Source organism: Chiloscyllium plagiosum, unplaced genomic scaffold (assembly GCF_037043375.1).
Source record: "Chiloscyllium plagiosum isolate Xiang-an unplaced genomic scaffold, Cpla_swu_hap1 HiC_scaffold_6, whole genome shotgun sequence".
Classification (NCBI taxonomy): domain Eukaryota; kingdom Metazoa; phylum Chordata; class Chondrichthyes; order Orectolobiformes; family Hemiscylliidae; genus Chiloscyllium; species Chiloscyllium plagiosum.
In genome coordinates, this window is record NW_028270144.1 from 28,875,960 (window position 1) to 28,901,506 (window position 25,547).

The 25,547-nt window shown below is 39.7% G+C and overlaps 1 protein-coding gene and 1 long non-coding RNA gene across 3 annotated transcripts in view; one reads left to right on the top strand and one right to left on the bottom strand.

Moving 5' to 3' along the window:
• LOC148149729 (uncharacterized) overlaps positions 1–4,200 on the bottom strand; it is a 43,978-nt gene extending 39,778 nt beyond the window's left edge. The window contains exon 1 of the long non-coding RNA XR_015757405.1: positions 4,083–4,200. This is a non-coding gene — a long non-coding RNA (uncharacterized LOC148149729). The remainder of the gene's footprint in view (positions 1–4,082) is intronic.
• A 55-nt stretch (positions 4,201–4,255) lies between these two features.
• The window catches only part of klf5a (Kruppel like factor 5a), a 32,633-nt gene continuing 11,341 nt past the window's right edge, over positions 4,256–25,547 (top strand). The window contains exons 1-3 of one of the 2 annotated variants that reach the window (XM_043691379.2): positions 4,256–4,563; positions 16,185–17,049; positions 23,867–23,926. In XM_043691379.2, the coding sequence (XP_043547314.2) occupies positions 4,360–4,563; positions 16,185–17,049; positions 23,867–23,926 (1,129 nt within the window). In that variant the 5' untranslated portion in view covers positions 4,256–4,359. Of the gene's footprint in view, positions 4,564–12,152; positions 12,201–16,184; positions 17,050–23,866; positions 23,927–25,547 lie in introns of those variants that run through there. The other variant, XM_043691380.2, reaches the window with a different exon arrangement.

Consider the following 25,547-nt stretch of genomic DNA (forward strand, 5'->3'; position numbering starts at 1 on the left):
CAGACCCTTCCATCCAACTCACCCATGTCGACCAGTTTCCCAAACTACACTAGTCTCATTTAACTGTATTTGGTCTGTATCCCTCCAAACCACTCCTATCCAATGTATATGTCCAAATGTCTTTTAAATGCTGTAATTATACTCACCTCTACCACTTCCTCTGACAGCTCGTTCCACATGCGTACCGCCATCTGTGTGAAAAAGTTGTTCCTCAGGTCCCTTTTAAATCTTTCCCCACTCACCTTAAACCTATGCTCTCTAGCTTTGCACTCCCCTACCCCTGGAAAAAGACCTTGGCTCTTCACCTTAGCTATTCCCCTCTTGATTTTATAAACCTCTATAAGGTCACCCTTTATCCTCAGAAACTCCAGGGAAATCAAACCCATTCTATCCAGCCTCTCCCTATAACTTAAACGCTCTAGTCCCAGCAACATTCTTGTAATTTTTTTCTGCACCCATTCTAGTTTAACAACATCCTTCCTATTGCATGGCAACCAGAATTGTACACAGTATTCCAAAAGTGGCCTCACTAATATCCTATACAGCTGCAACATAATGTCTCAACTCCAGTTCTCAAAGCTCTGACCAATGAAGGTAACCGTGCCAAACACTTTCTTTGCCTCCCTGCCCATCAGTGGAACTTTCAAGGTACTATGTACCTTCACCCCTAGGTCCCTCTGTTCAACAACACTCCACAAGACCCTATTGAACACATTTTTTCAAATAATATTAATGTGTCACAGACCTTCATCACATCTATCAGTTCCCTTTTCCAAACCAACTGCTAAATTGTCATAGTTATAGAAATCCACAGAGAGAAAGTGAGTACAGCAGATGCTGAAGATCAGATCGAAGAGTGTAGTGCTGGAAAAACACAGCCAGTCAGGCAGCATCTGAGGAGCAGGAGAATCGACGTTTTGGGCATAAGTCCTTCATCAGGAATTCGGGCTTCTTGATGTCTTCCTGATGAAGGGCTTATGCCCGAAACATCGATTCTCCTGCTCTTCGAATGCTGCCTGACCTGCTGTGCTTTTCCAGCACCACATTCTACAATAGAAATCTACAACACAGGAAAAGACCCTTCAGTCCATGTTGCTCCATGCTGATCAAAAACTATTCCAATCCCACTTCCTCAGCACTTGGTCCATTGCCATGGCCTTGCAACTGCAATTTCAAACACTTTTCACCCAGCCTTATGAGGCAATCAGTTCTAGATTCCCCACCATCCTCTGGTAAATGCTCATAAGTCCACCTCTGCACCCGCTCCCAGTGCTATCACATCCCTCCGAACCAGTTACATTACCCTTTTCAATATGTTAGCTGATTTCCTGACTTATTACTGCTTCTGTGATGTTACTTGTATCTTCAACAATGAGGACTGATGCAAAATACCTGTTCATTTGTCATTTCTTTATATTCCATTAATTCTCCAATCTCATTGTTTATCATACCAACACTAACTTTTTAAAACTCTTACTCTCTGATTTTATTTTTCTGGCTTGTTAGTGTAACTATTCCTTCATTATTATTTCGATGTTCATTGTTTGCTTTCTTCATATTCCATCCACTTCAACCTAGCTTTGTACACTTGTATGCCTTTTCTTTTAGTTTATAACTATGTTTTCAATTTCTAGTATACCATGTCTCTTGGAATAATTCTTACTTATTGGAATGGATCTGTTGTGTTCCTGAGTCTGCTAGCCAGTTGATTGTCAGAACACAATGCAGGATAATATAAAGCAGCCATTAATAAGTACAGGAAATGTGTGTATGCTGGATATTTAAAATTGTACTCCTGTATGGGATCACATTCGTAAGTATGAGCATTTGTAATTCTGACGTTCATAAATTGGGGACTTCCTGTATTCTGTGCATTCTGAAATATCATTTTAATATTTGCTATTCTACTTCCATATTCCTGAAACAGCTCAAAACATTTCACAGGAGTATTGGTAAACAGAACTTTATATTAGGAGACAAGGAGATATCGTGACAGCAATGAGGTAACTTTTAATTAGTCCTTGAAGTAGGGGAGAAAGCTGAAGAGACAAATATAAAAGAATTGCAGAAGTCAGCACCTAGGATGACTGCTGATGGCAAGTCAATTGGAATCAGGAATGCCTAAGATGTTAGTTGGAGGGGAGCAGAAATCGTTCAGGAGGTCATTGTAGTCACAAGGGGGGATGTGATCATGGAAGAGTTGTAAATCATGTGCAAAGACATTAAAATTGAGACATTGTTAGAATGGGAGCCCATGTAGGCTAATAAGCACTGGAGAAAAGTAAAAACATTCAGAAAAGTTACAACTTTCAGGGACTTATCAAGGTGTTCTATCATTGAAAACAAATCCAGGTTCTATTCATGCACAGTGGCACATCTAAACTGCATTTTGCAGTCCCCCTATGCATTTCGGACTGTTGTGGCACCTGGCCATGGAAGCTGGCCTGACCTTATATAAGATGTATTAATAAAAATCACTCAAGGTAGATCTCAATTAATGGACACACAAATATACAATTCACAGAACTCCATGCTATAGAGTCATAGAGTCATAGAAATGTACAGCATGGAAACAGACCCTTCAGTCCAACTCATCCATGCTGACCAAATATCCCAACCTAATCTAGTCCCACTTGGCCAGCATCCAGACCATATCTCTTCAAACCCTCATATACCCATATACCCATTCATATAGCCATCCCAATGCATTTAAAATGTTGCAATTGTACCAGCCTCCACTACTTCCGCTGGCAGCTCATTCCATATACGCAGCACCCTCTGTGTGAAAAAGTCGCCCCTTAGGTCTCTTTTAAAACTTTCCCCTCTCACCCTAAACCTATGCCCTCTAGTTCTGGATTCTCCCCACTCCAGGAAAAAAGCCTTTGTCTATTTATCCTATCCATGCCCTTCATGATTTTATAAGCCTCTATAATGTCACCCCTCAGTCTTTGAAGCTCCAGAGAAAACAACCCCAGCCTATTCAGCCTCTCCCTATAGCTCAAATCCTCCAACCCTGGCAACATCCTTGTAAATTGTTTCTGAATCCTTTCAAATTTCATAACATCCTTCCAATAGGAAAGAGACCAGAATTGCATGCAATATTCCAAAAGTGGCCTAACCAACATCCTGTACAGCCACAACACAACCTCCCAACTCCTGAAGTCAATACTCTGACCAACAAAGGAAAGCATACCAAACGCATTCTTCATTATCCTATCTACCTGCATCTCCACTTTCAAGCAGCTATAACCTGCACTCCAAGGTCTCTTTGTTCAGCAACATTCCCTAGGACCTTACCATTAAGTGTATAAGTCCTGCTAAGATTTGCAACACAATGTAACAATTTGTATTTACCTCAATTAAACTCCATTTGCCACTCCTCAGCCCATTGGCCCATCTGATCATGATCCCATTGTAATCTGAGGTAACCTTGTTTCACTGTCCACTACAGCTCCAATTTTGATATCATCTGCAAACTTACAATGTTCACTTCCAAATCATTTATATAAGGGACAAAAAGTAGTGGACCCAGCACTGATCCTGTGGAACTTCACTGGTCACAGGCCTCCAGTCTGAAAAACAACGCTCCACCACCACCCCCTGTCTTCTACCTTCAAGCTAGTTCTGTATTCAAATGGCTAGTTCTCCCTGTATTCCATGAGATCTAACCTTTGCCAACCAATCTCCCATGTGGAACCTTGTTGAATGCCTTACTGAAGTCCATATGGATCACATCTACAGCTCTATCCTCATCAACCCTCTTTGTTACTTCTTCAAAAAACTCAGTCTTTTCATTCCAAGACATTCAGGGAAACCCTGCAGAGGACTTGTTTTTTTTTCCTCATCTAGTTAGGAGTACAATTGAAACTTTGCACACCAAACACGCACTTCACAATTGGGATGGGATTAAGCCAATACCAGCTTGAAATATTTTTTTAAAAACCAGCCTGTTCAGGCAATGTTTTAACACAGTTCAGGAGCAGGGGGATTTGAATCCGAGTCGGGTATTCTAAAGACAGGGACAGTACCGCTGTACTACACGAGCCCTTACAAACAGCACTGAACATTACCTCAGCACATACCTGTTGGGTGAGTGTGTAACCTGATACCTCTGCTCTTACGAGAGCCCGCCGCTCTGTGGGGAGCTGATTGGTGGGTACGCACGTCACTCTGTTGGGGAGCGGGTTTCTGATTGGTGGGTTGTGTTGTCAGTCACGGTGGAGGGTGATGAACCCGCTGTGGAAGGGGAGAGTGTGATAGAAGTGGCAGAATGTTTGGAGGGTCGGCGGGCACTGGGTGCGAGTGAGAACTGCAGGAGCCGGCGAATGCGGATCCTATATTGACCGCGCACACAGACAGATGCACACTCCCTGTCACCGTGTGGAGCAAATGGCCTGCGGTGCATTGAGAGGCAGTTTGGGCGGGGGCAGCTCGGACGAGCCTGTCTTCACGCAACTCAAGCCGGTGAGTCTTCAGTCGGAGGAGCAGCAGGCGGCGGTGGCGATGTTCGATAGCATGAAGAGTCCAGCGACCAGGATGCTGGCGGCGGACGACCTGGCTCAGGTACGACTCTCAAAGAGCAGCAGGAGGGGAAGGTTCTGTAAACTCACTCTGCTTCACTCCAACACGAGGAAAACTGTTCCCTTCAGTCCTTCGAAACCTAACAAAGTCATTGATATAACTGTAAAATTAAATAAACCCACCTTTGCAAAAAGTTACCTTGTGATACTCCAATGAGTTTGTAAAGAATGCTACTCGTTTCCACAGTGTATTGGCATCGGAAGGCTTTCTTTTTGCTTCTGGTTTGCAACTATTTCCTTTCATGTCCCTAACTTGTATTTATCAGTTACTCTGGTGTTTTTTTCTTCATGGAGGATTAAATGCTGCACGTTTGCCAGGATGAGCGCCTCCCTCCCGCCCGTTTTAACTTTTTTTTTTAAATAGCGTTTCATTGGAGTTTGGGATCCGCGAGTGCTGCTTGTTGTGAATGAGAGCGATGACAAGGAGAGGTGTGTAAACACTGCGGGGGTGAATGACCAGCAGCTACAAGTTGTTGTGATCCTGAAGTCTCCTCCATGTCGACATTAGACTTTAGCTCAAAAACCCAACTATTGTAGGGGAAAATGAGAGACGTTTGTGGCTTCTCTCTTGACTGTGCTTGGACTTAAAGGCATAGGTTTTAAATTCATCTTTTGTTCAACAGAATTGTGTAGACTTGGGTCATGGTATAATTTGTATGTTTTAATGTAAATGAATTTGAAGAAATGATATTTTAAGAATTCCATAACTACATGCCCACTTCCTCCCAGTTACAGGTGGGAGTGGCTGTGTCTTTGAAATTGCTAGCGTTGGAATGGGTAAAGTAATCGGGTGTGTGGTGGGGGCTGCGTGTTCTCTGTTAAGTACGGGGAAAGATAATGTGCAGTATGCACCAGGCGTGGGTGAGGATGTGCTGTATTTTTATTTTTGAATTATTTTTTTTTTGGTCGGTGGGTGAGGGCCGCAGCTGGTTTAGCACTTGCCATGTCGCGTTCAAGCATCTGACTCTCTCCTCGCCTGTGGAGCGAGTCATTGAGACAAGAAAAAACTTCCCAGCACTTTGAAATTCTCCCTGAGCCACTGCACCGAAAATATGCTAACGACAGCTGGAAGGTCTATAATCAGAAAACTCTGAACCTGTGGCCAATCCCAAACTTTGTAACTTCTTTTTCAGGAGTTGATGGGATCTGAATTTGCTGCATAGTTCTCTCTCAATAATTGATCAGATTTTCCACGAGTCAGCTGATTTATTATCAGCGGGTGGGGGGAGGGATTGCTCAAATATTTGGCATTATTGTGGAGTTTTTACAGATGAAGGGGGAATGTAGCATTTGTATCTTCAACAGCAATGAGCTTGATGAATATTTCCCTGATGACTCTGAACATTCACCAGCCCGAGGCTGTAATGATCTGTGTCTAGCCATTACCCAAAGGTGTTTTCTATTGAAGACATTTTGATCTGTTTTGGAAAATATTTGAGCAACTGTTATGCAAATATTTTTCGCTCATGGAATATAGAACCTTATTTCACTTCTACGCTATAAAGTTGTGATTTAAGTTTTAAAAATTCTATTAAAATACAATCTGTCTAGTGTAAATTGCACTTTAAATGGTAACTAACATAATCCTGACAAATTATTCCTTCAATATTTTTGTCAATGGTTATTACAAGGGTGAAACAATATGGGTATATAACCTTTTCAAGCCTTCCTCATTTTCAAGTTTTGTAGTTCAGAAAAGCAGAGAAAATTTGTAAAGGAACAAGATGCAGCTGGATTAGGTTGCTGTTGTGAGAGTGCAGTGAAATGTTTCTGGTATGTTGGAGATTGCTGTTAATTCCTGGTACCAGTTTCAGATGACTCTACAATCCTTGCCAAACAAATGAAATGGCTAGATTTCCAAGCAATCAAAAGTTCATGTGAATGATCAACAAACTCCTTTTAAAAATATATACAAAGTAAAATGTGTACAGTATTGTTGCCAGATATGATAAATGTACTAATTGCTATGTAAGAAAAGCTGCACTTGAGACAACATGTTAAGTTTGTACAGTACTATTAATTCATTACTTAATGAAATTGGAAGTGAAATATAAAGTGTAAGATTGGTAACCATCATGACTCTGTTGTGTAACTCAGTTGGTGCTGATGCAGTCTATAAATGCAGTGCTAAATCTTTTATAGTTCTATTGGATTTCAGCTTCAACAGTGATATGCCCACCATTATTCCACTAAAATCCTTGTCACAACAATGCTATCAGGGGAATCAGGTTAGCTTTAACACTTCCACTGATGTCACTGAGATGCCTGCCATGTCAGGAACAGCCACTGATCTTCAAGAATGTTATGGATTGTGCTTGAGGCTTGCTCGGTGCAAAGCTTTTTCATAAAAAATGATTATGAAGGTGAATTTTGCCAAAGTTAACTTACTGCAATGTTTGTAAATCTAGTCATAAGATTTCTCCCATAAGTTATGAGTCTGTTCAAGGGTACAGAGTTTAGTTTTAGATTATATAAATATTGCTTCATGTTGTCATTGCCACATTTTCATTCCAGAATTTGAGGAACTGAAAAACAAAGCATTATTTTTGTGTCAGTGTGCATATTTATGAATTTGAAGTTAACTTCTCATAATTACTGTTTATAAATAAATGTGTTAGAGTATGGAAAGAAGAGCATTTAAAACTCCCAGAGCAAGACAAGTAACAAAAGTGGCCAAGAAGGCATATGGGAGGTTTTGCTTTGTTTTCCAAAGTATCATGTAAGAAATGGGAAGTTTTTGCTGGAGCAATATGTAACACTGAAGTAGTACATTCAGCTCTCCTCATTCCATTGGAGGGAGGATGTGATCATATTAGACAGGATTGTAGATCTCCTCTGAACCCTAACTTTATAACTAAAAATCACTGTCCCTATGTCAAAATCCTGGCACTTGCTTCTCGGCAACACTCGGTGTACTGTCATTAGATGAATTACAATGGTTTAAGAGTGTGGCTAACTTCCACCATTTTTTTTTTCAAGAATAATTAAGACAGCCAACAAATGCTAACAATGCGAGCAAATTTCACATCCCAGGAAAGAGAAAAAGTGATCGCAGTAATGTAGAACTTCAACTAGGAGGAAAGGTCAGAGAAACTGATGTTTTCTTTTGGAACAAAGTGGTGTGACAAATAATTGAGGTGTTTTTTAAAAAAGCCTAGAACCAAGTGGGAAGGACCATTTTTCAATTAATCAAGATGTTGATAATTGGGGGCATAGGTTTAAAGTAATTGGTAGTAGGCTAAATGGAATTTGGTAGTTAGTTCAGCAGAGAATGACAATAGTCTGGTATCCACTGTATGGAAGTGTGATGTAAATGGCAAAAAAAAACTATTCACGTTTTTTTTTAAAAAGAAAGACTATGCACTTGGAGTTAAATAAACTACGTGGCTATGGACGAAGTGCTTGAAAGTGAGCCTAGACTAGATAGGTTTTTTTTTGTTCAGTCTTTCTATGTTTCTAACTACATAATCAATCTCTCTTAACAGTTGGGGTTCCAGGTGTGATTATATAACTTCAGGGTGGAAACTTAGATTTTCAGCAGTTTGCCTTTTACTGTCCAATGGGGATTTGATTCTTGCCCCTCTTGGAGACTGACTGCTGCAAAGAATTGTGGTCTGGTTCATGAGGTCATTTTTGAAAGTTCAAAACTGGGCAACTGCTGTAGTTTAGTGTTTGTGCAAGTTTAAAATTCTTAACCTGAATGTTCAAATCTCCCTGTGGACTCAACCCCTCTCCTATCCGTCATCCCTTCCAACCTCCAACTTCTCCAAGACCTGTTCTGAGATCTATGTGACCGTCACTTCCGTTCTCTTATGCACACCATATTTTTGTTTCTCACTATTGGCTGTGCACGTCTCTTCTAAACGCTTCTGCCCAGTCAGCTCTTGTGCTTTCTCAAAGATGCACCTAAAAAGTCTTTTTGAAACAGACTTCTTGTGGAAGGCTTGACCGTATAGATGCTGTTTCTCTTATGGAAGAATCTAGAACAAGAAGGAATGTGGAACTCAGAATGGAATTGCCTGGTTAAGACATCAATTGAGTTGCCTGTCACTTTTTTAAATGCTGATGAGTGTGGGCCCAACCTACTCAATCCCTCCATCCCTGAGATTAGCCTAGTGAACCTTAGACTGCACTGGAGGCAGTCTACATTTCTTTAGATAAAATGACCAAAACTGTTCACTAATATTCTAGGTGTGGTCTAAGTATTACCTTGAATAGTTCCAGCAAATTCTCTCTCTCTCTCTCTCCTTTTATAATACATTCCTCTTTGGGGGGAAAAAAAAATCAATAATCTAATCTATTTGCCTTCCCTATTACCTCCTGAATTTGGATGCTGGCTTTTTGTGACTTGTGCACAAGGAGTCCCAATTCCATCTGTGAAGCAGCTTTCTACCTTTTTTTAATAATATTCAGCTCTTTTGTTCTTCCTGACAAAGTGCATAATTTCCCATAATTAGCAGTGATGCCCTAATGGTAGTATTGCTAGAATTAGTCAGCAGGAGACCCAGGTCATGTCAAGGGATCTGGGTTTGAATCCCACCATGGCAAACCATGGAATTTGAATTCAATAAAAATGTGGAACTAAAAGTCTATTGACTATGGAACCGTTGTCGATTATTGGAAGAAAAACCCACCTGGCTCGCTGATGTTCTTTAGGAAAGGAATCTGCCAATCCTTGCCCTGGTCAGGCCTACACGTGACTCCAGATCCAAAGCAATGTGGTTGACTCTCAACTACACTCATTTAATTCATGGCCCATTATAGACCATCTTCCTCACTGCTTGCTTTCTCACCTGTTTTTTATGTCAACTGCAAACTTGGCAGTAGTACATTCACTTCCTGCACCCAAGTGATTAATGTGTATTGTAAATAATTATGGCCCCAACACTGATCCCTGTGGCACAGGTTACCAGCTGAAAATACACCCAGTATCCCAACTACCTGTCTTTTTATCGATGGATGCTTCTTATGTAAATCCTGATTCCATAAGCTCATGTCTATAAACCAGTTCTTGAGATTTTTGGTAAGTCAGTTTACTATTGCTGAGGAGCAGCTCTGTATACCCCAGTGAAATGAATGTCTTTAGGTAACTAATTTTATTTGCATCTAATAGCTGACTTAAAATTTCTTTCATTTAAATTTCTCAAGCCTTCGAGCTATTTTTGAAAATCATCTTTCTTAAAGATTCTCATTCGATATCTGGAAGTTAGTAAAACCCATTTATTATGAAACTAAGCATTTGGGACATGATGACTGGTTCAGTTGAGATTAGTGAAGAGGGGTTCATTGATTGACAAAGAGGTAGTAGCTGTTAGACGTCAAGCAAATATAAGCATTACAGAATATCTGGCCGATTTTTCTTTTTAAAACGTCATCAGGAATAAATTAAGTTTTGGATTTGAATCAATCAAAGGGAAAGTATATCTTTCATCTGTCCTGATTACTATTCAGGGCCTGTATAATATGGCTTGAATAAACATTTCTGCCAGTGATGTTCAAGTAATTAACAGATTTAACTAAAGGTCATTCACACAACTGTGTGCAAAGATGACTTAGTAAAAGCAACATGGAGAAACTAATCTAATTGGCATTGTGGTAAGAAATTGTATTGAGGGAATGCTATTATAAATGATATATGAATGTTTGCCCACTTTGCTGTTCCTTTCTTCCTTCTCCACTCTGTATTCCATTCAAAGTTATACAAGCAAGTTTGACAAATATCAGATGTATTCTTGTGTGATTGTACTCCAATTTTTTATTGAGGAAAAGCTTTTGAACTCTTCTAAACAGCAAAAACTTGAGCTGAAATAATCAGAAGGGCAGACATTCTTGTTTAGTATCAACTGTAGCTGTATTTCTGTAATTCTTGTATCCAATATTGGGAAGGGGCTCCTTTTACACTTGTGTGGTAAATCGCACCTATATTACGTATGTGTAAATGATTATTATGCAGTACTGAAATGGGTTGTTCCACAAGATAGTGAAGCAACACTTCCAGATACTGATTTAGCAATCATATTTTTTCTGTTCACAATTAACATATTTTCTAATTCTGTAAAAGACCAGTCATAATTTTCTCAGTCATAACGTGGCTAGATAGTTATTTCTGTTTTAAATGTGTTTCTGCATATTTTTATCCCTTTGTTTCAAAGTTGTTTACTTATTGGGATGGAAAAAGACAAATGAGCAAATAAGCCATTCAGGTAATACTCAACGTTTGTGGTTAAAGGTGAACTTACAGCTTTGTTTTAATAATCCTTTAGTCATATTGAAAATTAAGGTCATCCTATCTTCTGATTTTCCTCCTTCACCATCCATTGGTTAGGCCACTTTTAGAATATTGCATTCAATTCTCACCTCTCTGCTATAAGAAAGACGTTGTGAAATTTGAATGGGTACAGAAAGGATTTAGAAGTTACTAGGGTTGAAGGCTTTGTACTATAGGGAGAGGCCGAATAGGCTGGGGCTATTTTCCTTGGAGCGTCAGTGGTTGAGTGATGACCTTGAAGAGGTTTATAAAATAAGGGGCATGGATAGGATGAATTGCCAAAAAATCTTTTTTTTCCTGGGCAATGAAGTCCAAAACAAAAGTTTTTGGGTGAGAGGGGAAAGATTTAAAAGGGATCTGAGGGCAACGTTTTCACAGAGGGTGGTGCATGTATGGAATAAGCTGCCAGAGGAAGTGGTGGAGACTGATACAATTACAACATTTAAAAGGCACCTGGATTGGAAAATGAATAAGAAAGGTTTAGATAAATATGGGCAAAATGCTGGTAAATGGAACTAGATTAATTTAGGATATCTGGTTCAGCATGGATGGGTTGGACTGAAGGGTCTCTTTCTGTGCTATACATCTGACTCAATGACTCTCAAATGCATCAGAAAGCAGTCTTAAGTGAGAAAGAAATGAAAAGCAGCTAATGTTTTGGTTCATGTAGAGCAGCAATAAACACTTAGGATTTCCTAAAACTGTCCAAGATAAAATTTAATCTAACAAATTTCAGGTCAGTTAAAACTGCAAAATTATTTTTAACTTTTTTAAAATCTTTATCTCTGTCCATCACTGCTGTTTTACATGGCCATTTATATGTCATGCCTTTTACCTATGATCTCTATCTCATTCCAGGTGATGTAGTATTTTTTTAAAGTACATATGACATTTAATAAACAACATTATCAATTTGTTTGAGTCTCCATGACATTCTTTTTACAAAAAAAGAATGTGGATAAACTGGATTGCTTTTGCAGAGAGCAGATGCAGACCTGAGGGGCTGAGTGGCCACCTCCTTTTGTGCTTTATTCTTCTATCATTCTAAGATTTAAAAATACTTCTAAGGCTTAATGAAAAGTGCAGCCAAATGTTCTTTTGTGACCCCATGAGTTTATAGTCTATTAGTTCATTCATCATTTTAAATTATTCTTCCATTGTTTTTGTTCCTGCATCTGTATCAGCTTCATTAAACATTAACTTTAACATGCAGTAGTATTTAAAATACAGTTTATGGCATTCTTAAGTGACTGCACCTGGATAGATAAGTTCATCCTGTAATCTGAATTGTTTGCAGAATTGACATTTATACGAACTCTTCCAACTATATCTTAAGAGAAAAAGTTGGAAAGGTGAGCAATCTAAACAATTGTTTTTATTTATTGTTGTCTGTTCATACTTGGCAAATTTGTACATGTAAAATTTGCTGTTCAGGAAAAAAATTGATTTTAATTTCATCCTACATGCTATTTTCTGGTTGGCTTTTATATAGAGAAAATGTGAGCTTTGTTGAATAGTAAAATATGTATTTTTAAAATGGATTAACATTGTGATACAGCTATCACATGATAAAAGATGTTTCATGGTCTTATTTGGGAATTCCTTTTCAAACATCTTGCCTTGAAAGTTTATGCCAGTTTGCTGCAGGTTAGATGTCTGATTTGATTGTATTTAATAGAAGAACTGCTGTCATACATTTGTGGCAGTCATTAAATAATCTCTGTAGGTGTGATTTTTTTTTCTTTTTTTTTTAATAACTAGTTGCAAATGATATGATTCTTCTGTAGTTATGAGCATTTCTTACACTGCATAGTGAAGGGACCAGCAATTTAACTTGACACTAATGTCCTTTTTAAAATGCTGGTTCTTAAGAATGATTGATTTAAGTACATCAGATATCTCTCTTCAGATCTAAATTTCAATTTAAAAATGCTATTGTTTGTTATGGAAAATCATGTTGTTAGAAGTAGTGCCTATTTCCATGAATGTCTGCTTGTATTTTACAAACAACTTAACATTGCGTTCACAGAAGGTCTTAGTGACTTGGTCTGTCAATATATCCTTTGAGAGTTTAAGGTCAGAGCTACCCATCAGCTTATATGAGCAGATTCCATAGTATTAAATTGCCAATTACTAATCACTTTTTTTTTCACATGCTGAGGTTTGCATCCACAAGTATTTCTGATATCATTATACTGATCTCAAATTCTTAATTCTCCAACCAAGGCGCAAGCAATTGACTGCTAATTCTGAAATCCCACAGAGTGGTCACTTCATTATGATTTATATTTTGCTTTGTGCTTCTGTGACTTGAAAGAGTTACCTTCCCAGTATTGGTTTAGAAAGGTAGTGGTTCAGATTTTACGCAAAGTAGTTTTGAGACCTTGATGTAGTGAACCCTCTCTCTCTCTCTCTCTCTCTCTTCTTTCTCTCTCCCTTTCTTTTCTCTCTCCCTTTCTTTTCTCTCTCCCTTTCTTTTCTCTCTCCCTTTCTTTTCTCTCTCCCTTTCTCTTTCTCTCTCCCTTTCTCTTTCTCTCTCCCTTTCTCTTTCTCTCTCCCTTTCTCTTTCTCTCTCCCTTTCTCTTTCTCTCTCCCTTTCTCTCTCTCTCTCTCCCTTTCTCTCTCTCTCTCCCTTTCTCTCTCTCTCTCTCTCCCTTTCTCTCTCTCTCTCTCCCTTTCTCTCTCTCTCTCCCTTTCTCTCTCTCTCTCCCTTTCTCTCTCTCTCTCTCTCTCTCTCTCTCTCTCTCTCTCTCTCTCTCTCTCTCTCTCTCTCTCTCTCCCTTTCTCTCTCTCTCTCTCTCTCTCCCTTTCTCTCTCTCTCTCTCTCTCTCCCTTTCTCTCTCTCCCTTTCTCTCTCTCTCTCTCTCTCTCTCTCTCTCTCTCTCTCTCTCTCTCTCTCTCTCCCTTTTCTCTCTCTCTCTCTCTCTCTCTCTCTCTCTCTCTCTCTCTCTCTCTCTCTCTCTCTCTCTCTCTCTCTCTCTCTCTCTCTCTCTCTCTCTCTCTCTCTCTCTCTCTCTCTCTCTCTCTCCCTTTCTCTCTCTCGCGCTCTCTCGCTCTTTCTCCCTTTTCTCTCGCTCACAAAGGTGTCCCAACGAACACTGGCGATCTATGCATAACTGTCTGCAGTATAGTCCTGTGCTACATGCAATTAGTCAAGCGCAATGATTCCATTCTACTCCTATGCTTCTAAATTCCCTGAGGTGGCTTGTTGAGATCAGAACCTTGAACTCCAGGATCTTATAGACACCAGTCAATTTCCTGGGACTCTATTGCAGTGCCGCTTTGTCCAGAAAAGACACATAGCATTGTGGGTTACCTTTGTTTTGAGGTGTGAAGATTATGGTTAATACGTAGTCATTTCTATGCCATCTAAATTTTGATACGGAATTCTCAAGTTTAAGTGGCGGAAATCTTCTGACTTAAGCCCAAGGTGTGGTTAGAATTCGTAAAACCAATTCCAGACACACTTTTTTTTTCTTTTTAATGCTGAGCCGGTTTTTCTGGTAAGACTTTTTTTTAAATCAACTTGAATTGATTCAGCTAAAGATCAGCTTCAGTTAGTCCAATGAAATCTGACATGTTTGTGTGATAGTGAATGCACACTTTCTCTGAGAAATGGAATTACAAATAATAGATTTTTGGTGATCAAAGCCTCTAAACTTTATTTTTATTTGTTGCAATGCATTTTGCATACAATATTTCTTTTACACAACTATTTTAGATAGTGTTCAGTCTAATTTAATTTTAAGAAAATTTGTCTGTTGTTTAATTGGAAACTGAATTAGCAGAATGTCTGCTAATTGACAAACCAATAATTGCATTACTTTAGCAAAGCAAAGAAACAAGGGCAAAGCTAGCAATAAAATTTCCCAAGTATTTAGCAAGATGATAATTCAGATCAGTGTTGCTTACTGGCTTTTGCATGCCCTGGTCATGTTATTTCATGAGTGAAAGGAAAACTCACATTTGTATAGCGCTTTTCAAGACTACCGAATTCCTCAAACTACTTTTGTAGCTATCATCACTGTGGCAGTGTAGGTGACAAGTGGCACAAGATAAGGTAGGTTATTAGACACTGCCACCATAAACTAGCCAATGAGTTAAGACATTTTTAAGGATTGTTATCTGCTTGAGCTTTTGGTCAATATGTAGCTTATTACTGATAGAAGGACAACTGTAACCAACTTACATTAAAGCAACTTGAATTTATAAAGTACCTTTCTTCTAATATAGCTAAACATCACCAGCAGCTTCTTAGGAGTATTATCAGATGACTTTTGACTCTGAGCTGCATAGAGACATTAGGACAGGCGCAACACAGCTACTGACAGTGAAGATGACTCTTTCCCTTTAGTATTTAAGTCACAATATCCTGCTGATTTGTAGATTTGAGTTTTAATCAAAGCAGTTTTCACATATCACACACAGCTGCAACTCCCTCTGTGTCAACCATTGACCTGGGCACTTTGGGTGCTGCATCATTTTCCCAGAGGTTCCATTTCCTCCCTCTGCATTGATTGATTCTTGCCAATTGTTTTGTTTGTACCCAAAAGATTATTTATAGTGGCTGAAATTTGACTCCATTGTCAGCTACTTGATTTATCATTAGATATTACATTGCATTAATTTTCCCAACAGCAGTCTAACACATCCCTCTCCTCCTTGCTGTTTCTCTTTTTGATAAACTCCTGGGGCTCAGTTGAAACCTGGATCTTGATGTGAATACCTAGGTTCTAAACCTGTTGATGAAAGAAAAGCTTTCAGAATTTATAACAACTAAAAGAAATTCTTTGACCTCAACCATGGAGGTGAAAATCAGTTTCATTTCCAACAGGATTAATTGGAAGACTACACACGACTCGCAATGAATGATGTGTTCATTTTCACCTCTGTGTAGTCTAATGAATTTGGTAAATAATCAGTGTATACTGTTACAACATACATACACACCAAACTCTTGAATGTTAGCTAGACTAAGTATTTACAGGCCAGATGATATCCAAGTTAAATGGTTGCTTATTGAAACTTTAATCCTCTTAGCATCTGAGATCACAGCTGCTCTGGCATGGTTCTGATTTGCTAAAGTATTAAGGCATTGAATGACTCTACCCCAAATCAGTAATTGCTTCAAGCTCCAACTTGGTAATGATTTGGTAGTGTTTTTTTTTAATAATAGGCTTTTAAATTGCTGTGCCTTTTGTCTCCTCTGCACTTCATTTTAATCTTGGTAGTTCACCAGTGAAGCCAACTTTAGATGCGCTTTGTTCTAGTACTTTTTAAAACTTTTTAAAATTTATTTTTCATCTTTATTACTTTTTTTTTACTTTTTTATGCAGACGAGATGTGAGATGGAGAAGTATTTATCTCCCCAATCACTGCCAGCCCCGGAGGTGAAGAAGTATAGGAGGGACAGTGCCTCTGTGGTGGATGAATTTTTCCAGGATGAAAGAGCCTCCCCGTACAGCGTCAACATCAATGTGATTCTTCCTGATGTCACTTACCTGCGAACTGGCCTCTGTAAGCTGCAAAGATCATCCATGGTTCAGTCCCAGTCTGAAGCAGTTACCGCTTTTACACAGGCAAACAGGACCCTCACGACCCAGTCTTTACCAGAATTCACCAGCGTGTTTAACACCTCACAGGCGACCGATGTCAATGCCGCTTTTATCAAACAGGAACTGCCCTCTCCTGAAATGCATCTGCCTGCATCCCCACAGCAAGGTCAGTTGTACCAGCTACTAAGCTCTCCAGACTTGGTAAGCATTCCTGGTAACACTTCTCTCGCACCAGGTAACGTGGCATGTATGGGAAACCTTACCAATCCTTCCGTGTCGGCAGGAATGACCAGCATGAGCACACTCTGCACGGTACATCCACAGACGGCAGTGAAACACTTCCACTCTATCTCAACAGGCTCGTTTGTGCCAGCGCAGTTCTTCCCGCAACAGCCCACCTACCTCCCACCTTCTCCACCAAATTCTGAACCCGGAAGCCCCGACAGGCAGCCAGAGCTAATGCAAAACCTGACCCCACCACCATCATATGCTGCCTCTATTGCCTGCAAGCTGGGCTCGCCCACAGCAGCCCATGCCCTTCCAGCAACACTGCAAGTAGGACAACAGAACACTCCACTGCCCAAATTTAACCGACGGAATAATCCAGAGCTAGAGAAGAGGAGAATTCATCACTGTGACTTTCCAGGTAATTCCTTTTAAGATTGTCCTGCATACATATTACATTGTATTACATAAAATATACATCTCAGAAATGGGTCTTTAGCACAACTAATCTTTGCCAGTGTTTATGCTCGACTAAAGCCACCTCCCATCTTATTTCACTTTTCAACATTTTTGTCTAGTCCTCATGCATTTATCTTGCTTTGCTTTTAAATTTCCCCAACTAACTCTCACTCTAATCCTTGTGGCTGTGAGCTCTACATTCTTAACTATTCCCTCAGAGTAAAGAATTCCCTGTTAAGAACCAGCTTGTATTCATGGCCTCTGGTCTTGGTAGCCGTGATGTGGAGGAGTTGGTGTTGGGCTGGGATGAACAAAGTTTAAAAATCTCAACATCAGGTTATTAGTCCAACCTGTTGGACTATAACCTGGTGTTGTGTGATTTTTCACTCTGGTTTTGGTGTCATCCACAAATGTAAACATGGTTTATTTTTAATGATTAGATTATTTATAAGTGTGGAAACAGGCCCTTCGGCCCAACAAATCCACACCAACCCTCTGAAGAGCAACCCACCCAGACCCATTCCCCTACACCTAACACTATGGGCAATTTAGCGTGGCCAATTCACCTAACCTGCACATCTTTGGACTGTGGGAGGAAACCGGAGCACCCGGAGGAAACCCACGCAGATACAGATTGTGCAAACTCCACACAGACCGTTGCCTGAGGCAGGAATTGAACCCAGGTCTTTGGCGCTGTGAGGCAGCAGTGCTAACCACTTTAGATATAATAGTCTTGGCTTTTATTTTAGAAAGGAATTTAAGTTGAGATGAGCGAAATAAAACAGGAAAGATAATCCGTGCAATGCTTTTCCAAATAGTAATTTTAAAGTACAATTGTTTTGGGAGTCCTGTTCATTGAAAAATTGATGGATGTCCTTTTAATGGTCGTTTTTTTTATGTTAACCAATAAATCTATTTGAAAAGGATTTTTCTTGGCAATTAGCAAATGGGATTGGGATAACCTCATAGCATGGTTGAATTGTGTGGTTAACGATTTTGTTGGTCGGGTGTTATTGCTAGGATGTAGATATACACATTGACTTCATTACAATCTGGAGACTTCCACTGAACCACAAGCTATACAATGTGGAATTGCTTGCAGGGAGGGCTAAAATCATTCCTAATATGGCATTCAGATTGTGTTGTGGTTTTTTTTTTGGGGTAGTAATATTTTCTTAGCAGGTTAATAGCAGAAGGGGACTGAAATCAGCCTAAATTTTGCATACTGACTATTTGCTTTCAGTTCTTCAAGGCATTTAGACACTTTATGAAAAGAAAATTGTGTTTGAACTCTTGGTGCCCCTTATATTGCTTGCATTGATGGTTTTATTAAATTATATCTTGTAAAGGGATATTGGATTGTGCTAAATCTGTGATGTAATCCTTTCTGCTAGGAGATGTGAGATTGACTAAAATCCTAACTCTTCTTAGTTGAGTGGCTGAGCAGGTGTAAGAATGTATAGAGATTGCACACAATAGTAACCATCCTTGCCTATTTATGACCCTTAGTTTTGGTCTCCCTCTTCCCTGTGTGAAAGCACCTTTTTACAACTACCTAGCAAACCCATTCTTAATTTCAAAGATCTTCATTGCATAATTCCTTCTAAATGAAAGTCCTTTTTTATTTTATCATTCTTTTTCATTTGTTTGACTTTTTTTAATGGAGAGAGGTTGTATTGTAAGGAGTGTGGTATTTTTTTTTTGTTTTATTAACCTGTTCAAATATGTCATGACATACCTCCAGAGAAGATGGGACTTGAACCCAGGTCTCCTGGTTCAGACACTACAATTTTGCTAGTAGTTACTAAAAATGTTTTTCTAATCAGTTTGTACAGATACACTGTACCTCCAGAGCAGATGGCAGTTGAACCCAGAGGAAGGAACACTACCATTATGCTCTAAAAAAAAAAGGTACAGGAGCAAATTAAGCCATTCAGAGGTAACATTTCAAGTTCAATATGTATGTTCTTTAGGTAATGTGGAACTTCTCAGAGAGACTATATGATGATATAGTTACTTGAATTCCTCCCTGTTTGCTACCTTGTGCAATGTTCTTCATGTATAGTGGGCATGCCAGGATTGAGTTAAAAGGGAACAATGTTTTCTCTTCTGGAAACCCAGTGCCCTGATGTATGTTAACCACAAGTACTCTCTCTTTTAATTCGGTAATTATTGGGGTTTTGCTCTTGAGACCAATGAATTGGCAATTATTATGAAATTGAAGAAAGCATTCAGAATAATGAGCATACATTCCAATGAATAAAGTGCTGTGTTGAAGTGAATTGTGATAATGCCTTGGGCATTTAACCTGTGGTTTCATCTGTTAATTCAATGATAGCTCCTCAGTTTTTATGGATTGTGGTGTCATTATCAAATCCACCATTTTGTTGCGCACACCAAAACGGTGTGGTGATCCACCTCCTTCAGCTGCTGCATTCCAACTGATCCATACAGTGTGCTTTAGGTAGGGAGCGCCAGGATTTTCTATATAATGCCAGTGAAGCATGAATAATCTGGCATGGAGGGGAGCTTGCAGGAAGTTGTAGCAAAATGGAATACCATTCTGCATGCTTAATTAAATTCTGAACATCTGGGGATTCAGCTCAGCAAAGTTTGTTAACACAGCTGTTCATGGAGCTGTATTTTTATCTCTTCAGATGTATGAATAGTCAAGTTCCATTTTTGAATGAGTGTTTGTTTAGCTTGACAGTTTTATGAGCACCTAAGCAACTTTCCAATGTTATTACAGGGCTCAAGTATTCTGTACTGAGTAGGTGAAAGGGGTTGTATGCATAGGTACAAAGTGAAGGGGTATGGAGATGTAGAGATTTGACAGATGGTACTGGCTGGAGGGGTTTAGGGGTCATTAAACCCATCTATAATTATCACAATCCCAGTGAATAGAGATGGGCCTTCAAATCTGATTGGGATTCAGGATTCTGGAGCTTTTGTTTTTCTTTCCACAACATCAGCTTTTAGTTTACTCAAAATTTAGAGCAAAGTAAAGTATTCTATTCTTTCACATTCAGTTCTGCAAGATTTTCTTAAATAGTCTACAGTGGTTTTTGTTGCACCACCGATGTCTGTCTGAGTCTATGGAATTGACTATCATTGCATCACAGCTTGCTAGTGACATAAATCACTGCTCCAGCAGTTTCAACACTGTAAAGCATCTACAATATCCAGGCAGATTTATTAATTGTACTGAACTCCATCACTAGTGTTCCTACACATGCAACAGTTGTATACTGAAAGTTTTACATTTGCAGGTTTTGTTGTGGTTTCCCAAGTCTTTTGTCACTTTTTAGAATTCGTGTGGTAGCACTTATTCTCTTGTCAGGCTTAAGTAATAAGAAATAGTCTCCTGTTCTCAGAGGACAGCCTGCAAAACAGGGATTTGCCGGTTATCAGCAAGCTGTTTTTGTTTTTCAATCTGCGGGAACGAGCAAAGACATCAAGGATTATCTTATTCACCCAGAGATATCAGATATGGATGATGATGATGCTATTACCTTGCCTCTATCATAAGAAACAAATTATTTGACAAACTAATGAGACTGAAGGTAGAAAAGTCACCAGTATCCAAGAGTTTTAAAAAGATGGGAAGCATTGGTAAAGAATTGAAAAACTCATTGGATTGCAAGAGGGTTCTAGTAAATTGCAAAGCCACTAATGTGACACCCTTATTTAATAAGGGAGAGAGATAGACAGCAGGACACTTATTTGCTTTCTTGTGTTTTTTTTTGCTTTCTCATTCTCTCTTCACTCTTTAGTCTGCTTTCTAAAATGCTGCAGTGAGTAGGCAGCTAAGGTGGAATAAAAGGCTTTGCATATTCTGATTCCAGGGGCGGCAGATCACTGGGAACATTCACACATTAAATTATAAGGTTGCTGTATAAAATGGAGCAGTAGTGTTTCATGTTAGTGATTTATTTACATGTGTTGGTTGCCAGGCTGCAAATCATGTGCACATCTTTGTTTCTCCATCACCCCAGTCATAATTGGTTTGGTTTGGTTTAGTTATACTAGTCACATTTGTGGTACTGTACCTTCAACTTTCATCTGTGGTTCAAACCAGGCATTTTTTCCATGCTGGTAAACTAATTAAAAGTGCAGGGCTACCATTGCTTTTGTATCAGAAAGGATCAGGTTTCCCTTTTTGAATGATGAGTGTAAAGTACGGGCTAGCATCTTAAAATTCAGAGTTGCTCTTTTATCTGAGCGATGTTGCCAGGAGGAAGCAGAACATTGCAAGAACACTTGAAGCTAGTCGTATAAGTTTTTCTACTTTTGATACTTCCCATCTTTCTGCACAAATTGGTAGAACAGAAAAAATGAGGGGAGAAATGAAAGGTTGCCTGTTTTGTTGAATTGCCAATTCAAACATTGCAAAAGGACGTGATCAGCAAGGCAACAGATACATTTTTTTTCTTTTTTTTAAAAAAAAAGTCAATTTGTCATCTTTACTACTTGGAGTAAGGTGCCATTGAGTTTTAATGGAAAACAAAATATGAACTATGCCATAACTAGAAATTGGGTGGCATCAGTTTTGAACTTTTCCTTTTGGGTTGAATTGTAATTGAATCCTAAACCATTACAGCTTCGAGATTTGTTCAGAACCAGAATGATCTAACTTATTTGTGATGGTGACTGTTTGCCAAGATTTAAATCTCTATGGCATTCTTACCCTAAGGTAGAAGGTTGAGGAAAAGTCCTTACATGAGATGTGAGAGCATCGGAGGCTTCAGTGCAGTACAGAAAGAAAGCTGCATTGTCAGAGGCGCCACCTTTTCAAATGGTGTTAAGTTACTCCATCCCTCCTGTCTCAGGTGAATGTAAGGAAAAACAGTGGAGTCCTGCTTGGTGCTCCTACAAGCATGTAACTCTGTGACCTGCTTTAGGCCTCTCAAATTTGTGGAAGATGTGCTATGAAAGTCAGCTTCATCTGCTTGCATTAAACAGTGACTACATCGGAATCTTATCTTAAAAAAACAGCTTGTTCTTTACTTCACGTCCAGCACCAAGAATAAAAAATAACTAAAAGGTTTCTCCCATATTTCCCATTTTGGAATTTGTTTAAAAATCTTTGAATGTTCATGTACCTTGCTATGTATTGATATTTAACATGCATAGAAAGTAAATGTACACTTTTTTTTTGTGGTTAGCTCACCATCCGTGTGCTGCAAGCTATACAGTCTGTTGCTGTCATGAGCAATGTAAATGGGCAGTCAATAATACACATGAAAATTGACAGACGCTATAGGATCAAGGTGGACAGGCAGGAGGCTGGAAAAAGACCACAAGCCAGGCAGCATCGGGAGGTGGGGAAGCATTTTGGGTGTTACCCATCTTAAGGACTGGAGGTGGGTATAGGGGGAGTTGCAGATAAAGGGGATGGCAGGTCAGGGTGGTGAAGTGGGGGATAGGTGAAGGCAGGTAGAGGGTATGATGTGGCTAGTCAATGTGAAGAATGAATCCGGTTTAGACAGGACTGGGAAGGTGGAGAGAGAGAGAACGCGGTTTTGAACCCTCTGGCCTGTCGGTCGCCTAGGCGGACGATGAGGTGGTGTTCCTCCAGTTTGCGGTTTGGTTCATTGTGGCAATGGAGGAGGCCAAGGATGGTCATGTTGGGAAGGGAAATTAAAATCGGCAGTGACTGGGATGTCAGGTCAGTCCCTGCAGACCTGGCTGAGATGCTCCGTGAACCGCTTCCTAAGTTTACATTTGGTCTCCCCGATTGTAGGAAAGACCACATCGGGAGCACCTGATGCCATAAACTAGGTTGGAGGAGAGGCAGGTGAACGTCTGTCTCACCTGGAAGAACTGTTTGGGGCCCTGGGTGGGTTGGTGGTGTACCAGCAGGTTTTGCATCTTTTCTGGCTGTGGGGGAAAGGTACCTTGGAGTTCAGTGGGAGATGGTGGGTTAAGTGGTGCGATCCAAGGACTGTCAAAGGGAACTGTCCTTGGGGAAGGCAAAGAGGGGTGGAGAGGGGAGCATGTTCTTAGTGGTAGGGTCTTGTTGGAGTTGGTGGGAGTGTTTTAAGGATCAAGGTGGTCTAGTAGCTAAGTGTGTAACATTTACCAACCATAAAAGACGTATCAGAAATGACTTCTAGACTACTCTGATCATTTGGCATCATGGTAGCCCACAAATCTACCAACACACTTAAACAACGACTAACGATCCAAAAGGATCCATTAGATGCTACCAGCAAAACTAACATAATTTACAAAATACTATGCAAGAACTGTTTTTTTTTTAAAAAAAAAATGCACTACATTGGACAAACTAGCCGAAACTTGTCACCAGGATACACTAACACCAACTAGCCACCAAAAGGCACAACCCACTATCCCTAGTTTCTATACATAGAGAAAGAAGGACACCACTTTGATTGGGACAACACACACCCTAGGACAAGCGAAACAAAGACGTGTGAGAATTCTTAAAGGTACGGCATTCTAACCAGAACTCCATCAATAAACACATCGATTTAGATCCTTTCTACCTTCCCTTGAAGAAAAACCCAGAAATGACATCACCCACCCTAAGAAACCAAGACTTATGACCCCCTCTCTATTTATACCACTTGCGCTTCACCCGAGACGCACACTGATGTTACCTAGTATGGTCACTAGGTCTGAAATGTCTGAAAACAATGTCTGCTTGCATACTTGTAGTCAACCTGAGCTACAAATCTTCTCCAATCGCTAGTGTGTAACAATATTCTGTGTGTAGATGAAACGTGCATTTAACCTTTTAATGTTCTGTTTTCTAGGTTGTTCTAAAGTATACACCAAAAGTTCCCACTTAAAAGCACATTTGAGAACTCACACTGGTAAGACTTTCTTTAAAATCTACTGTTTACTGTTCTTAATATCTTATGAGGGTATTTGGGTTTAAAATAGAGATAGCTGACATCTGAACTTGCATTGTTTTGATGTTTGGCATGTTATTTGAGGACAGCCCTACAGCACACTAGGAAATGAGCAACGATGCCAGAAATGCTGATGAGTGTGATCTACATAGACCCAGGGTGTACTTTTTTAAAAAATCAGAGCAGCAGTTCATTGGATGAAACAATGGTGTGCAACTACAAGGAGATTCATTACTTAAGGTTTTGGATGCTTGAGCCTATAGTATGTGGGTTTTCCAGAATTGCATTGTTTTGGAGGGTAGAGTCATAGAGATGTATAGCATGGAAACAGACGCTTCGGTCCAGGCCAACCAGATATCCCAACCCAATCTAGTCCCACCTGCCAGCACCCGGCCCATATCCCTCCAAACACTTATTCAAATGAAATTGGATGAAGAGGTAGACTTGAGAGAAAATCTGAACTCCAATTTAACTGCAAATGCTTACTTTAAAAAGCATTCTTGTGACTTTTTGTTTATAGCATTTCAGCAGGAATTAAAATCTAAAAATGCTTCACTTTCAATGTTAAATTAGTAGAGAAAACACTGAAAATAGCACCAACCCCTATAATGCTCGCGAGAGCAGTGTTTTATGGTGCTAAGCCTTTATTGACAGTAAGGGCCTCAGTGTCCATAGACTTGCATCAATTGCAAGTTTTTGTTTCTTTAATTCACTTGGTCCGGTGAAGGTTTGCGTAAAGTGAAACTTTCTTATCACTGATATAGAATGGGTCACTACTTGCAATTCTCTATATCTACCCTCACAAACCATTAATTATTTTCAAGGTTGTCTCCTTTCTAGAGTAAAGAGTCATAACCTGTTCAGTCTTTAATGCCTCCTCACTTCAGGGAGGTTGGTGTGAAGTAGCTGTTATGGTGATACACAGAAGGCTTTGCTCGGGACTCAGGGGAACACTCCCCTGACTCAGTGGCAAGTTTACAGTTAGCAAGGACGTAGCATCCTGCTACATATTAAAGCTGTAAATTTTAAAATGTAATAACGATGAGCACTTTCAGTTTTTTGCTTGGAAGGCAAGCCGTTGCTGCCTCCACACAGGTCTCCTGTAAAAAAATCTTCTCAATCCCATCGTCAGTCATGCCTATAGTTTTTAAAAAGGATGTTGCTGGTTTAAGGTTTTTTTGGCTTACCTTCAACCAGTAAGTTTGCAATTGGTCAGATTGGAGCAGGAAAGGAGTTGATGAATTGAGTGAGATTGATCCTACCCAACCCTTGAGGTTTAACTCTAGTTTGCAATGGAGACACCAAACTGTCCCCAGGATTGCCACCTCTAGATTAAGCGTTGTCTGTTTTGGCTGTAGAAGCTGATTTTGGGACTGAGCCTTTTCACGGCTGGTATATTGGCTCAAGATTGACTTCTTTTTTCCTCCTACCAGTTTCTGCACTGGATAGCTTTTGAGAATAATGCACAATGGGTGATGGTGAATCAGTAGCCAGTTTTGCAATCTGCCTGATTTTCTTCTCCAATAACAGTGGTAAATGTAACTGTCCCAACCACATTAAGGTAATATTGAAGCATCTCAGG